This window comes from Bemisia tabaci, chromosome 2 (genome assembly GCF_918797505.1).
Source record: "Bemisia tabaci chromosome 2, PGI_BMITA_v3".
In the NCBI taxonomy this organism is placed as follows: domain Eukaryota; kingdom Metazoa; phylum Arthropoda; class Insecta; order Hemiptera; family Aleyrodidae; genus Bemisia; species Bemisia tabaci.
The window spans coordinates 15,743,417-15,757,926 of NC_092794.1; the positions used below are offsets into that span (position 1 = coordinate 15,743,417).

General features: G+C 36.6%; 2 protein-coding genes across 5 annotated transcripts; one reads left to right on the forward strand and one right to left on the reverse strand.

The window, feature by feature from the left end:
* Nucleotides 1-1,646: 1,646 nt before the first annotated feature.
* Nucleotides 1,647-6,678, forward strand: Trmt6 (tRNA methyltransferase 6 non-catalytic subunit). Its single transcript, XM_019046354.2, has 2 exons — nt 1,647-3,084; nt 5,590-6,678. The coding sequence occupies exons 1-2, from the start codon at nt 1,903-1,905 to the stop codon at nt 5,920-5,922; spliced, it is 1,515 nt and encodes a 504-aa protein (XP_018901899.2). The 5' UTR covers nt 1,647-1,902; the 3' UTR covers nt 5,923-6,678.
* A 76-nt stretch (nt 6,679-6,754) lies between these two features.
* LOC109033655 (uncharacterized) lies at nt 6,755-14,460 on the reverse strand. 4 transcript variants are annotated; one of them, XM_019046360.2, is made up of 6 exons: nt 14,153-14,460; nt 13,248-13,473; nt 11,736-11,889; nt 10,359-10,496; nt 9,193-9,315; nt 6,755-8,605 (listed from the first exon to the last, which is right to left on the reverse strand). In XM_019046360.2, exons 2-6 carry the CDS (start codon nt 13,410-13,412, stop codon nt 8,388-8,390), a joined length of 798 nt encoding a protein of 265 aa, XP_018901905.1. In that variant the 5' UTR covers nt 13,413-13,473; nt 14,153-14,460; the 3' UTR covers nt 6,755-8,387. The 4 variants fall into 4 exon arrangements, with proteins under 4 accessions (XP_018901905.1, XP_018901903.1, XP_018901906.1 ...); XM_019046358.2 differs by having other exon boundaries at nt 11,736-11,892; nt 14,270-14,458; XM_019046361.2 differs by having other exon boundaries at nt 9,193-9,273; nt 11,736-11,892; nt 14,153-14,458.
* Nucleotides 14,461-14,510: the final 50 nt, after the last annotated feature.

A 14,510-nucleotide genomic window follows, 5' to 3' on the forward strand; every position in this document is an offset into this window, starting at 1 on the left:
CTTTTTTACTTTTTTTAAAAAAAAAGTAAATTGTGGTAAATTACAATCTATGGACGCTTTTTGCATTACTTTGTGTACATCCGAAGAATAATGGGACTATAGACCAAGTTATTCAGGATTTAAAGCTTTGCCATCAAGTGCGCAATTTAAGGGATGCGCAAGAAAATGTACTTGGGCATTGGAAATAACAGTTCCTTAAATAATGTTGTTGACACAGGTTAACTGTTCTGTTACAAGACTATTTTTTTTTTCATTTCTCCTTTCGATAAAAAAAGAAAAAATTAGTGTAAGTAAGTCACGCCTCAATAGACATGCCGCGCGACTTTTTGACCTCACCCATTCCCCCCTCATCCTCATCCGTAGGAATTAACCTATACCCGGTTCTTCATTTGCGGTTTTTGCGGTCAGCTAAGTAAGTAATAAATGTTTCTTCAACTGGTGTTTTCGTCCTATTTTCAAAAACCTTCCCAAGTTGAAGATTGAAATTTCTTGAATCTAGATTGTAGTTATTATAAATGTAAATAAATTTAAAAATAGGACAGAAAAACCCCCAAGTTAAAATGGACCGCGTTAAACAAAAAGGAGCCAAGCCACATCAGCTATTGCCAAATTTAACAGGGGAATTAGATTTTTTTTAGAGAGAACGTTTGTGCGTATTCCTTTGAAAATTTTAAGGAATTTGCTTTGTATTAGGTGTGTTGGATACATTTTTTGGGAAAGCCGTGTCAACACTCCTAGCAAAAGTTCACGGAACTTTGCGCGAAAGTTAAGTTCCTTAAACCTATCTCTGTGTGGACAAAGCCTACCATTCATAAGAAGTGAGCGAAAAAATTATGAAAGAACAAACATAAATGTAGTTTAATGATTTTAACTTCCGCCGCCGCGCCGTGCAGAATGCACTGTGTTTGGCGCAATGCGTGAAGTATTCCGACAGTCTTGTAGGCGCTAAGCGTTTCACGCTGACCGCACTGTCTTTGGCGCAATGCGTGAAGTATTCATGCATTCTTGTAGGCGCTATCTGTTTCACGCTGACCGCAGTGACCGCACTGTGTTTTATGCAATGCGTGAAGTATTCGTGCAGTCTTGTAGGCGCCAGTACGTATTCCACCACCCTGCCGCATTGAATTTGACAATAGTGTAAAATGGACCGCGCTAGGCAGAAAGCCGCGTCAGCTGTTGCCAAATTTAATTGGACAAAATTTAATTTTTAAAAGATAATAATTGTAGTATGGATTTTTGTGCACATTTCAGTGAATTTTTTTGCATAGTGCGAAGCAAATTCCTTAAAATTTTTAAAAGAATCCGTGCAAGCATTCTCTTGAAAAATTAAATTGATCAGGTAAATTTGGCAATAACTGATGTGGCTTGGCTCCTTTCTGTAAAACGCAATCCAAATGCGAACTTCAAATTCTAATTTCTTAAGTCAAAAATGTCCATATCAAAATATCTCAACGTCGTAGCATGCAAACATAGGATTATAGAAAATCGTGACAAAACTGGGTCATCCTAACGTGTAAGAATGTCTATTCTCATTGGTTAAAAGGCCGATGTACGTGTCGTGACGTAGAAATGAATGTGGGCCTTAGCCAATGAGAAGAAGGTTTTTAACTGATGAAGTAACAACGCTCCTACCCTGCAGTTGCTACAATCTCTCTATGTTTTCTGTTTCTGTTTACCATGTGGCTCTTATCACAGCTAGAACTTCAGTCGGAAACATGCTTGCATTTGTGTTTTTTAAACGGATTTGTCATTTAATTAACTTGGATCTCGCTGAGTGCCATTCTTTAAAACCGTTAGTGTTGTCCCATTTATTCCCTACGTGAAAAATCCTGGTAATTGTCTTCATTTTGATAATCTTTCATCCATCAAGTAGTCGCAGTGTTATATCTTATCCCCCATGCAATGGAACCTTCCCAAGATCAATCCACTATAAAACTTGGGGAATACATTGTTCTCCAAAAGGGGAATTTCATGAAGATACATCAGCTATCCAAAAATAGCTGCGTTATGCTTGGTAGGGACAAGATTGATTTAACAAGTATTATAGGTCATAAGTTTTGGACCAATTTCAAAATGGTTCATAAGAAGGGGTCCAAACGCGAGTTTGAACTTATTGTCTGTGATAAAAGTGAAAGCTTATTAAATCTAATCGATAAAGACGTTCGTGGCACCGATAACCGTGACATTTGGGATGACGGTAGCTCACAGTTAATGTCAGCTGATGAAATTTTCAAACTACGGGACAGAGGCTGCTCAGGCCAAGATATCGTAGGACAATTACTTGAGAATAGCAAAACTTTTCACTGCAAAACTGAATATTCACAGCAGAAATACCTGAAAAAGAAAGAGAAAAAATACTTCGAGTATGTGGTTGTGCTACGACCAAATATTAGAGTAATAGCTCAAATTTTGTTTAGCAAAGATCCTCAGAAAGTATTGAACTTGAGGTCAGATACATTGTCTCAAATTGTAACTGCTGTGAATTTACAACCTACGGGAAAGTATCTTTTGTATGAGAATGGTTGTCAAGGACTTGTGACTGCTGTGGTTCTCAATCATCTTGGAGGTAATGGCCGTTTGATTCATCTATATCCAAATTTACATTATCAGAAACATGCAGTTCTTGCAATGAACTTTCAGCAAAAAGATCTAGATTCCTTTATCAGTGTAAGACTGTCCTCATTTCTTAAGAAAATGTTCCCCGATTCAAGCTGTAAAGTCAGTGGTCCCTCTGTTGGAAACTGCAAGCTCATCGCTTGTGAAAATTCAAATGATCCTCAGCTGGAATCTTCTGGTGGTCTCTCTTCTTCTGAAGTTATCAATGGTGGCAACACTCATGAATGTTGTGAACGTGATGAAGATATCAGCCCAAGAAGAGGATGTCTTAACACTGATGATACGGAGGTCTCTACTGAAGAAATTGACCCTGCACATGAACCTCCAACAAGACAGTTCATTGAGACAAGTCAATCGAGTCAAGAACAGAAATTAGAAGACTCTGCTCTTATTTCTGATGGCTGCAAACGGAAATCTTCCACTGATGACAATGATGCACCCTCTAAGAAGTCAAAGTGGGAGCTAGAGGTTGGTTGTTAAAACATCGTATTCATATTCCTTCAACGAATTTTACTCAAGAAAATAGATTGTAGGTACCATAAAATAAAATATTTTAACATTTAGCATACATATCATAAGACCAGAGCACAGTTTTTCAAATATCATTGAGCAGCTTATAATAAAGAGAATGAATAGAATTCTAAAATGAGTGTATGGAGTCAGCTGCGCACCTCCTCAAGGCAAAAGCAGCATTAGGCAAACCACCCGCTATACTGCGCTACAGACATATTTGTAATGTTACTTTTCATGCCGAAGGGGGAGGGGTGTCCTATAGAGCTTGAGAGACCATTCCACATTTAAAAGTTTGTGAAGCACAGAGAATGACTTTTGAGGACTGAAGCCATTATAATAACTGCGCAAATTTTTCTGCCAACCTCATCTGGAATGCTTCAAGTCGATGCGCTACTTAAGTTCAAGGTATCAGTCAATGTCCAACCCTATAATAACCAAAAAAAAAACCTTGGAACAGTGTCTGAAATACCCTGTACACCCTGGTAAAAATAAGCCATAAAGGCGATAGAGAAATCTTATGGCCGGCTGTAGGATTTTCTATAGCTTTTATAGCTGGCGATAGGATTTTCTTATCGCCCTTATGGCCGGCGATAAAAAGCTCTATCGCCACGAATGGCCGGCGATAGAACGCTCAATCGCCGGCTACAGCCACGAATGGCCGGCGATAGAACGTTCAAACGCCGGCTATAGCCACGAATGGCCGGCGATAGAACGTTCAATCGCCGGCTATAGCCACGAATGGCCATCGATAGAACGTTCTACAGCCGGCGATAGCCACGAATGGCCGGCGATAGAACGTTCTACAGCCGGCGATAGCCATGAATAGCCAGCGATAGGACATTCAATAGCTGGCCATTTGTGGCTATCACTAGATAGTGGTGATAGGATAACGGCAATAACCATCCGCTGCCAAGATAGCCATCTGTAGCCGGCAACAGAATGTTCAGTATCCGGCGATTGGAAATACGCGTGTGCACGAGGGGCAATCAAAAAAGTAGTTTTTTTCGAAAATCATCATAAGCGCCAGTGAATCTATCCTGGAAATTCCTTTTCTAAAAATATTTTTCTTCCATTTTTTCTCAATAATTCTTTCTTTTCCATAATTTAATTTGATTTGATTTTGATTTTTTTTATTTGAATCGGCCAAATATACACTGTTAAAAATCGTTGATTCCGTCCGACGGAAAATCCGGCGTGAGAATGAATAGGGGAGTGAGATTTAGCGCATAGGTGCTGAGATGTGTCACATGAGTGCGCAAAGCATCCGCACCGGAGCTTCAGTTGGATCCTAAGTCACGCGCACCTCTCTTTCTCGCACTAGCGCTATATACTGTCTCTTCTTCCCTTTAGGCCTACCACTCCCATAATGAAAATGAAAAATTTAAAGAGAAAAAAATAAATAAAATAATAGAATAGTGGAAGTAATAGAATATCAGATATAATAGAATTACAGAGACAACAGAAGAGAAATAAAATAAAGTGAATTAAATATATGATAAAATGAAGTCAAAGACTAAATTGAAGTAAAAATTAGAGAGAGCATGGAGATGAAGTAAAAAAATGAGGTGAAGAAAAAAATAAAGTATAAGGGAAAATCTAAATGAGGTTAAAGAATAGAATGAATTCAAAAAGTAAACATTATAAAGTATTAAAATAAATTAGAGTAAAAAATAAAACAAAATAAAGGAATAAGAAGTAAATAATTAAAGAAGAAAAATTAAGTACTTGAAAAATAAAATAGAGTGAAGAAAAAAATAGAGTCAGCAAGGAAATAAAACAAGTAAAACGATAAAATAAATTTCAAAAATATAGTAAAGTAAAAAGTAAAATAAATACACGGACAAATCCAGGCAGATTGAAAATAGCCCGTTCAAATCGACGTTAAATACCGGTTTTGCGTCAAGTTAAGGCATCATCTGGTATAGCTCAATTGGTAGGGTCTTCGGTTAGTGTTAGGTAGGTCCCGGGTTCAATCCCCAAGGTAGGTAGGAAATTTCTAATCCTCAAAATCGATTAAATTACATCCCAGAAGTTTCATTATTTTTATTTTTCATGGTTTCAAAATTTATTTCCACAATATTAACCCTTTTCCACCATCCCCTAGCTGCGAACCCCTAAATTTTCTATAGCCGGCTATTGAAAATTCCTACAGCGAGCCATAGGAATTCTCAATCGCCGGCTATAGAAAATTCCTATCGCCAAAAGGCCATGTTTCAATTTACCATAGGATTTTTCCTATGGCCGGGCTATAGGTAATTTGTATGGCTTATTTTTACCAGGGCATGCGTAGTGCTTAACAGGGTCCAATTTCATCAAGGTCCACCCAAAAAGTGCCTTTCAGTTGATTCTCTTATTTTTCATTATAATATAGCATTCTTTAAATGATTTTTAGTTTCAGTAGCAAGTCTTTGTTTTTAAATGCATCAAGGTGTAGTTACTGAAGGATGTGTCTTTTTTCAGGTAGATAAAGCAGTAGACATACTGTCAACTGTAAAAGCAGATGGACTCATAATCATTTGCAAAGAGTACCCAATTCATCTCATCAACAGGCTAATTAAGCTGGTAGCATTTTCCAGGAACATGGTTGTCTACTCCATGTACCAAGAGCCCATTGTCAAGCTGTTCTGCGAGTTGAAGTTACGAAAAGACGTGATTGGAGTAAAATTGACGGAATCGTTTCTGCGGAATTATCAAGTCCTGCCTGATCGAACTCATCCCGAGATTAATATGAGTAGTTCTGGGGGTTTTCTGCTGACCGCAACAGTTGTCAGTCCAGAGGACTGCCCATCATGATTCAGGGTGTTTTATCTGTTACTATGTAAATTTTCAAGAAGATGATATTTTTGATCATAAATTTTGCAATTCCATTCAAAAATATTGCTTTAGACACACAATTTCGTTTCAACTTCATTCGTTTTCAAAATTTCTGTAAACTAAAAAATAATGCATATCATTTGAATTGTCGTGAAGAATACATCTACTGTGTTCCTCTTATCTTTGACATGCAGCTAATAAGTTACAAATGAATTTCTCCCGAAGTTTAAAAAATTAAGTCCAGTCAGCATTTTCATTTTGAGGACTGTTTTTCTAAATAAACGTGACAATTATCTCTTGACTGATAAGTCTTATCCAAAAAATTATTTGAGTAAGTAAGTTGTATTCCATATCAATATTTCAAACGGAGTCATTGGTTTTGTACTGAACTTAATCAACTTTGATTCTTAAAGGAAGGAGAAAAAAGTCCATTAAGAATTTCCAAATTTCTTTTGCAACTGCAAATGTCACGCTTCTGATTTTTAGGTCAAACCTGAACTGAGTATTGAGAAGCACTTAGAATCAACTTTATATGGTTTCTTGTAACGCTAACATATTCAGCATGAAAGAAGAATTTACTTTTTAGAAATTTGGGAAGGTTCTGAGCTAAGTTGTTCTCACAGAACAATGTAAGAGTACCACAAAATGGTTTTGATTAATGCAAAGAATTGAATTGGAAATATGTATTGTTCAATCAACTTTAGATATTCTGTATATAAAATGACTGAAAAGCAAGTTGCGAGTTTGTCCAGTTATTATCCTTAGGGAGGAAAGGGGATACAGGAAGAAAGAAACAAATTTTACTCCAAACTAAGTATGAAAAGAAAAAATGTAATAAGAAAAATCCATGAATTACAAATTGAAAAACCTACACTTACGATTAGAAACACTATCACAACTGATGTGTGTATTCATTGAATACCTCAATATTTATGTCTGCATAGTTTACAACCGAAAGTTCACCCCTACTGGGGGGATATAAAATTCTGTACGTATCTCCTGATGATTTTTTACCTACTTTAAAATACAGAACTCTGAGATTAATTTTGCAATTAGATCAATGAAGCCTCTATTCAGATATATCAGAAATTTTGCTGCAGCGTCCATGGACACCAAGGCAAACCATGAAAGTAAATTATTAAACAACAATTCCACTTAACATATTGACTGTTCAGGCTTTTGTTGGTCCTTGGTATGGTTTGGCCAAAAAAATTAACTACCAAGTTGTATCCTTTTCACATGAAGGGCTTGGAGGACAAGGCGCATAAGTGCAGTTTTTGAAAAATTTGAGATATTCATAAACTCAACTATAACTAGTTTGAAAGTATATTCTGCGAAAAACTCACAACTAAAATCCAACTTCAAAGCTTCAGAAAGTGAGTTTAAACTTCCTTTCTGCCATAAGGCTTCATAGAATTTGGAACTTTAAAGACTTATCTCTTGAAATACCAAAACTGCACTTACGCGCCTTGCCCTCCAAACCCCTCATATAATAAGAGAATGTATTGCGAAAGAAATGCAGTAGTAGTAGACTACGGACTTTTACTATATTGACTATCTTAGCTCCTGAAGGAACAACATTGTCTTTGAACCCAATGGAAATTAACATTCAAAACCTTCTCCACAGAGATTTCCACAGATTCATTTACTTCGTTGCTACCTTCCTCGGAAGACAAAGGAACATTCCATCAAGCAGTGACCTGGCTCCACACTTGATCTTCTATCTTGTACAGCAGAGAAAATTCCATAAACCATGTACTCTAAAAAATAAACAATGGTTACACTTCATTCCTTTTAAAAATCTCTGGTGCCCGGTTTCACTCATTTTCTTCACTCATTATCAGCCTTGTTTTCAGACTCAAAATCAACTGGCCTTGTGAGTAAAATCCTAGAGCACTTTAATTTTCAGGTTGCAATTTCATCTTTTGCTCGTACTGTTTGCAGTCATCTTTCTAGAATTTAGCCAATTTTTTAGTTGATGGAAAACCTTAGCGTAGAAATTTAGTTTCAGCACTACCTACAATCTAAGGAAAAATGACTAAAATTCTGCAACCTGTTTGATGATCTCTGAAACCAACTTCGTCCATCTATGAAGACTATCAAACAGGTTAAAACCATTTGATTTGCACAGAATTTCAGTTCTTCCTCATTAAAATATTGTGCTGAAATTAAATTTTTAAGTACACCATGAGATTACCTATGTGCATACTTGAAATTTTTAAGAAGGCTGAAGTTAACCATTGTTCTCTCTTGAAATACATGGGGAGGAGGCTTCTCTTTACTGCACAATGCAGAAGTTAAAACAGGACGGATCGATATGCTATTGTTTATTGATTTAAATCCCGCTTTTACCGGTGTTCAACCAGTTCAGCTTGGGCAGAAAAGACTGAAGCCTCCGACTTCTTTCAGAGCATTGAAAGACTGCCCAAGGGTGTTGATTAATTTTAGCTGGTGTCATTGACCGTGTGCAATTTTTCTATCGAAATACTTAGTTGTTCTAGGGAAGACATGAGAGAATTCATATTATCAACTCCGCGTTGGAGTCCCTCATCACTCAGTGGCTCAAACAATTCTTGTTGTGCAAATAGCTCGAAGTGCAGACGGGCAACATGCTCTTGCTGTTCACGGATGCCTGTCATTTGCTCCATACTGCAATCTTTACCTAGTAAACAAAAAAAAAGCAGTTTTCAAAGGACTGCACACGGAATACTAAGAAATTTGAGGCTAGCTAAATATCGAGATCTTTCGATGTGATATTCCTTATTATCCTCTGGGTAACGTGAGATTTCAGAACAAATTCGAACTTCCTATAGGCCAATCTCGAGAAAGTTGGTTCGGAAAAGTGCATTTTTGCCAGTTCCTGGCGTATTATTATATCAAATGGAATAAATAGGAGAATATATACATGGAATAATACACATACTCGTATATTAACAAAATTTCAAAGACTTAAACTAATTCACCGCCATTTCTTTCCTTAATAATTTTCTAAGAAGACAGAAAGAAAAATCGTTCACATGATGAACACTCTGATGAAACTCTTTACAGAGGAAAAACTATCCATGTTCTAGAAGTGAGACCCTATACCCTTTTTCAAATACTTTTGATTTTTTCGGTAAAATTTTTTATATACAGTGTTTAAAATTTTTAGCAGACTGAGGATTTTGAGCAACAATTCATAATATTCTCTTCAACTGGAAAGTTTAAATTCCAGCTGCGAATAAACAACAAAACGAGCAATGGACTTACTGAAAGCACGGAGTTTGCCAGAGTTGAAGTCTTCAAGGAGATGAAGTAGAGCCTGTTCCATTTGGCGGACATCAGTAACATCTGAGAGAAAACAGTGATGTTGACATTCTCGATCAAGAAGAGCTTATTATACACACACGTGCACACAGCAAACAACAAAAACCAATGTGGACAAACATAAAAGAAAGAAAAAAAAGAAACAAGGATAAAAAAAAAGCATAGTACTGAACAGGAATTTATGAAAATAAATAAAATAAAGATAACCGTTGAAAGGGAATTGAAAAAAGTTTGAAGTTGCTTTTTGTTTACTTAGCAGAACAAAAAAAGATAAAAATAAAATAAAATAACTAAATAAAATGAAAAATAAAGGGGAAAAACAATCAAGCAAGCAAGCTGGAAAAATTCGATCCGCATTGGAGTGAAATATTCGGCCACTGAATATTGTACAAAGTTGCTTAAAAAAGTAGCCCTTTTGTGCAATACTTCTAAACGGTTCAAGATAGAACTCCAAAATTGGTTCATTCAAAAGTAAACCCAAAAATACAACCGAATTAAGCCATTTTATCCTTAGAAATTTTTCAAATGGTGAAAAAAAGTGGTAGGAATAACCAACTCCCAGCGTTTCATCCAATAGCAAACAAAGGAAGTTGCTGGAACACATTGTTGTTAGCATTCTTCAACACAAACGGAAACGTGCGTCAACTAATTGAGCTTGTCTAAGAGTGGTGTTTATGATAGAGCAAACTATCTCTTGTGATATCATTTTGATTGGCACAATGATCCAAATTTAAATGCAGGTTCTCATATCTATGCCAATTAGTAAGCAAAAAAGTTTGATGTGACAGAGACATTACCTAAATATAATAGGGGAGGCACTGATTATGATCATTGTTTTTGAAAGACTCCTGCTAGATGTCAGTTCAGAGGTAGGGAATCTCTGCAGTTCATTTATGTTTAACGTTATATTTTGATACATAAAAAGAGGAAATTATATGTAATTCATCATTGTTCTGGAATTTTAAAATCAAAGAGTGTTCTCAGTAGAATTTTCCATGAAATAAGTGCATTTGCCTGGCTTGGAATGAACGAATCGATAGCTGAAAGTCTGAGACAGCAAGAAGTCCTCTTCTTGCACTCATTGCTGGAAGAAGTACCTAAGTTCTTACCTTTCTTCATCATCTGTGATCTGATGGCACTGGGTAAAGGGGGTCTTGGAGGTCTATAACCATGTGACTCTGAAATTATGTTCCCTGAGGAATTTCTTCCGGTCCTCTCATTGACTTGGTACAGTCTTGTTGTATGGCCTGAAAAATGGAGGAAATGATTGAGGAACTGCCATTCTAACAATGACAAACTTATAAATTTTAGGAGAGCACACACATCGTCCCTTACATGGCTGGGACATTCCTGTAAAAAATATCTGAGGAGGTGAAATTATACTTCCAGGACTAAAAAATATAGTAAGAGACATTAACATGTGAAATGGCATGAAGTTAAAAATATGAGGGTTGAGGGAGAAAAAAGTGGCGATCTCACTTTAAGAAACTCCCCTATATTTTCATACTTCATATAAATCCTGAGATACTGAATACAGATTATCAAACATACTTCAGAATTTTCTTCTGAACAGAATATTATGAAGATTATATCTTTTCGATATCTTGGTAATGTCACTACTTTTGTGAGACAAGTAATCTTTCAAATGTTTAATTTAGTGACAGAATGTTGCACAAAATTTCTTTAAAAGTTACTTTAATACGTTCATGAGCAAAGTGCACTTTCATAACGGGCTGTGAAAATCATCTGAAAAAAATTTCGAAACCTGAAGAGGGAAGTGGACGTTCAGACAAACATCTTGAGGCTGATCCAACTGTCCAGGCTGTGGACACAATCTTCCCAAATATGTATAATTTTAGAAAAGCTTCTGAGGACACTAACAGTGGAATTTGCTAAGTGTTGCAGAACAGACTAATAGCACTACTGTTAATTCTGGTGTGAAGTCGGAAACATGTGAGCGCTTTCTGCAGTGCTTCAGTCAGAAGTCTATAATATTCCCATTCTTGACAGCCAAGCTTGAACGAAGAGAAGTCCTCGAATTTTTCTTCTTCTTTTTTTGCAAGTTCTGGCATAGTAATGGTAAAATACACGTAAGCGTTGACTAAGCCATCCTTACTGTCATTTCAAAATTTTCTTTCCACTGATGAACCAAAAAACCTGACTCACTTTTTGTAAAAACACTTTTTCCACAATTGTGGAAAGCAGGGAACTTTATGGACTCTTGGTTTCAGTATGGATAAAAAACTCTTCAGTGGCAAAAGATGGCTCCGCAAAGGCATATTATTGACATAGCAATTGCCTTGCCCAAGCAACATTAAATCCTGTTCTTGAAACAGTGGACACGGACTCTCCCTACTTTCCCTCTCTTCCACAGAGGGTTGTAATGCTGAGCATTGAGGAACAGGAGCAGACAGATCATTGGTCCTTAGCCAAGCTTTTAGAAAATTGTTCATCCCAATTAGTTACTGACTGATGATTACACATACCTATATTTGAAACTGGAGCAGTGGCAATTCGAGAAATAGGCCTAGAGGTGGAGGATTCTGCTATGCTGGGTTCCCCTTTTGTACTGCTGGCACCTTCTGATGAAGAAATTTGAGATGAACGTTCTGGTTCTTCTATGTTTTGTTTTAAGCTTTTCTGCTAAATAGAAAAAGAGCCAAAAAGATGAGACAAACATCATTTCTCTGTGACAAACTGGAGATACTGAGGGCTACGGACCAATACCTACTGCCTAATTGACAACTTTGGCGAAAATGAGTTAGTGAGTTTGCCGTATTCTACAGCATAAAATATTTTACTTTTTTCCAATTTTTCAGGGAAGCGCTGTAATAACACTGTGATGTATGGAGAAATTGCAGGTCGAGCTTCAAAATCACAAAAATGGCTAAGTTTTCTCTTTGTCCTGCAAAAATGTCAGTTTGCAGATAGGCGGTATTGTTCTTTAGTCATCGTTATGTTACTTACAGTTTAGGCTCTGACCTCTCTCTTCACCCTAGCAACCAATTTAAAATTTGTCAGGTTTTTTAGTGTATTTTCCGAAGGAAATATTTCAATTTTTTTCATTGTTTTAGATTTAAAAAAAGATACTTCCTTAGCCATACAAACATTGCACTTAGGCTGTAGCATTTCAACCTCAGAGACCCTGAAAAAATCCAAAAAAATCCTCTAACTAACACAACCACTTCTCAGACTTTGTTGTGTTCTTCATTCAGTACGGCTTTGTGAACAAGTTTATGTAAAAAAAAGAGCAGGTAGAAATCAGATTTTACTTGGAAAATTTAAACCAAACTGCTGACTACGATTAAAAATGTTTCCTGAGAAATGTATCAAGAATCAGTAAGTCCCCACTGGTGTGAGGGTACAGGGTTCTTTTTTGGTACACTGGCTTCAAAAGGATCTGTAGAATATTTTTTTTTTTTTTGGGGGGGGGGGGGGTATCCAGTGGTGCTGAATGGCTTGACATAGATAAAGAAGACTGCTGACTGATGCATAGCTTAAATATGACAAAGACAAGAAAGAAAAGAGAAAAAACTGGCAATTTTTATAAAGCATTAGGTACTATGCTGGTCATTAAGTTTCCAGCTTGCCATTTATACTGATGGCCAAAATTTGAAACCACGTACCTCCACTAGGAACGTTGCAGACTTCCTGTCATACTTTATAACTTCTTTAAAATACTAGGCACGGTATCTAATTTCTTGAAGACTCTCATTTGTTGCCTCTGTTAGCTGAGTATTTTTTATAAATTTCAAGCTACAAAATGGGCTTTTTTCTCTTTTAAAAAATAAAATAGGAGGGGAAATTTTGAAACACCGGAATGAAGATACATGATTCCGCACTTTGGCCACTGATAGAGTTTCTGTTTTTACTTACTGAATTGATTCTTTGAGACTTACACTGTCTTACGTCAGTAATAAAAGATTTTTACTACTTTCTAGGACAGCCATTCAATTTTAAAAGCTCAAGATTTACTACTAGCAAGTATTTTGGCTTACTTTGCTGGTGCCCTGGTTAGTCAGCTGACTCAAGACTAGAAGTGAAGATCGCTTCTCGGCAGGAGTATGAGGAGGTGTTTCATCATCAAATTTGTTGTTGACACCAGGTTCTTCATCGAAGGAGACTAATTGTGTCAACTCACACTCTTCTTCTTTGCTAGACATTTTGGAGAAGCTTTAATGATAAACTCAGCAACACAACATAATTTGTTATGCTAGAGATACCCTAGGGAACAAAAAGAAACAAGATCATATACATTAATGCCATTTCATCCTAAAAATTAACTGTGCCGTAGACACAAAGAAACAAAAAAATTGGTGGGTTTAAAAAAATGAAAATGAATTCTTTTACTTTTATACAGACATGCCCTGTAGTCTACGACACAAAAAGTGGCAGTTAAGGGGCAGTCAGGTGAGCAGCTCACGCTACTGTGCGAAGGTTGATTGGCTCGGCTCTATATTGCCATGCTGTCTCTTTTTATTCAAGAACTCATCGAAACTTCAACTGTGGATTGTACAAAAACGGTAAGTAGCTCATAGAAAGTTGGCGCAATGATGACTTACGATCAGCATTCATAGACAAGTTTAATGCTATAAAAAATGGGAAATCGATCGTGGTTTGCAGGGTCCTTAAACCAGCACCAGATTCCTTAGTTTTCCATGTTAGGTCCTTGGAGATATTATCTCAGAATTCTTGAACAGTGCTAGCATCATTCCATTTGAGATCAAGAATGATATTTGAAATCATTTCAATACACAGCTTCAGAACTAAATCCAGTAAGTATACACATGGCTAGCCAAAACAATTGGCCACCTTCATTCGAACTGAGTAACTGTAGAGTTATTCTCGATAACTACCCGTTCTAATTTTTTAAACGTTTCTATACCTGGGTAGATGCACATACCTGATTGAGAAATGATATGATGGTTCAGGATTTCTTGTAAAATATCTGATGCTCAAGGATTATGAATTGGACAGCAGATCCACATAGGAGACTTTTATTTATTAAACGGGGACCCACCTCAAGGTGATCTGACCTGGGATCTACTTGCGATGGACTGGTTTAGTGAGTGGCTGGGTCATTCGATGTAAGTAACTGTTTCCAAGACTTGATGATAAATTGAGGTAATCAATAATACAATTGAGAAATACTGGAAATATTCTTCTCACTCAGAGAGAAGAAAAAGAGTGGAAAAATTTTACACTGACAGCGCGTTACGTCAGAATCAAAACAATAACATAACCTCACTTTCTATTATCAT

Coding starts and splice junctions, on each gene's coding strand:
- Trmt6 (XM_019046354.2), top strand. CDS start 1,903: ATGGAACCTTCCCAAGATCAATCCACTATAAAACTTGGGGAATACATT. Junction 3,085..5,589: donor AGTCAAAGTGGGAGCTAGAG/GTTGGTTGTTAA, acceptor GTCTTTTTTCAG/GTAGATAAAGCAGTAGACAT.
- LOC109033655 (XM_019046358.2), bottom strand. CDS start 13,412: ATGTCTAGCAAAGAAGAAGAGTGTGAGTTGACACAATTAGTCTCCTTC. Junction 10,497..11,735: donor TGCTCCAGTTTCAAATATAG/GTATGTGTAATC, acceptor TCCATTTTTCAG/GCCATACAACAAGACTGTAC. Junction 8,606..9,192: donor TGGCAAACTCCGTGCTTTCA/GTAAGTCCATTG, acceptor TTTGTTTACTAG/GTAAAGATTGCAGTATGGAG.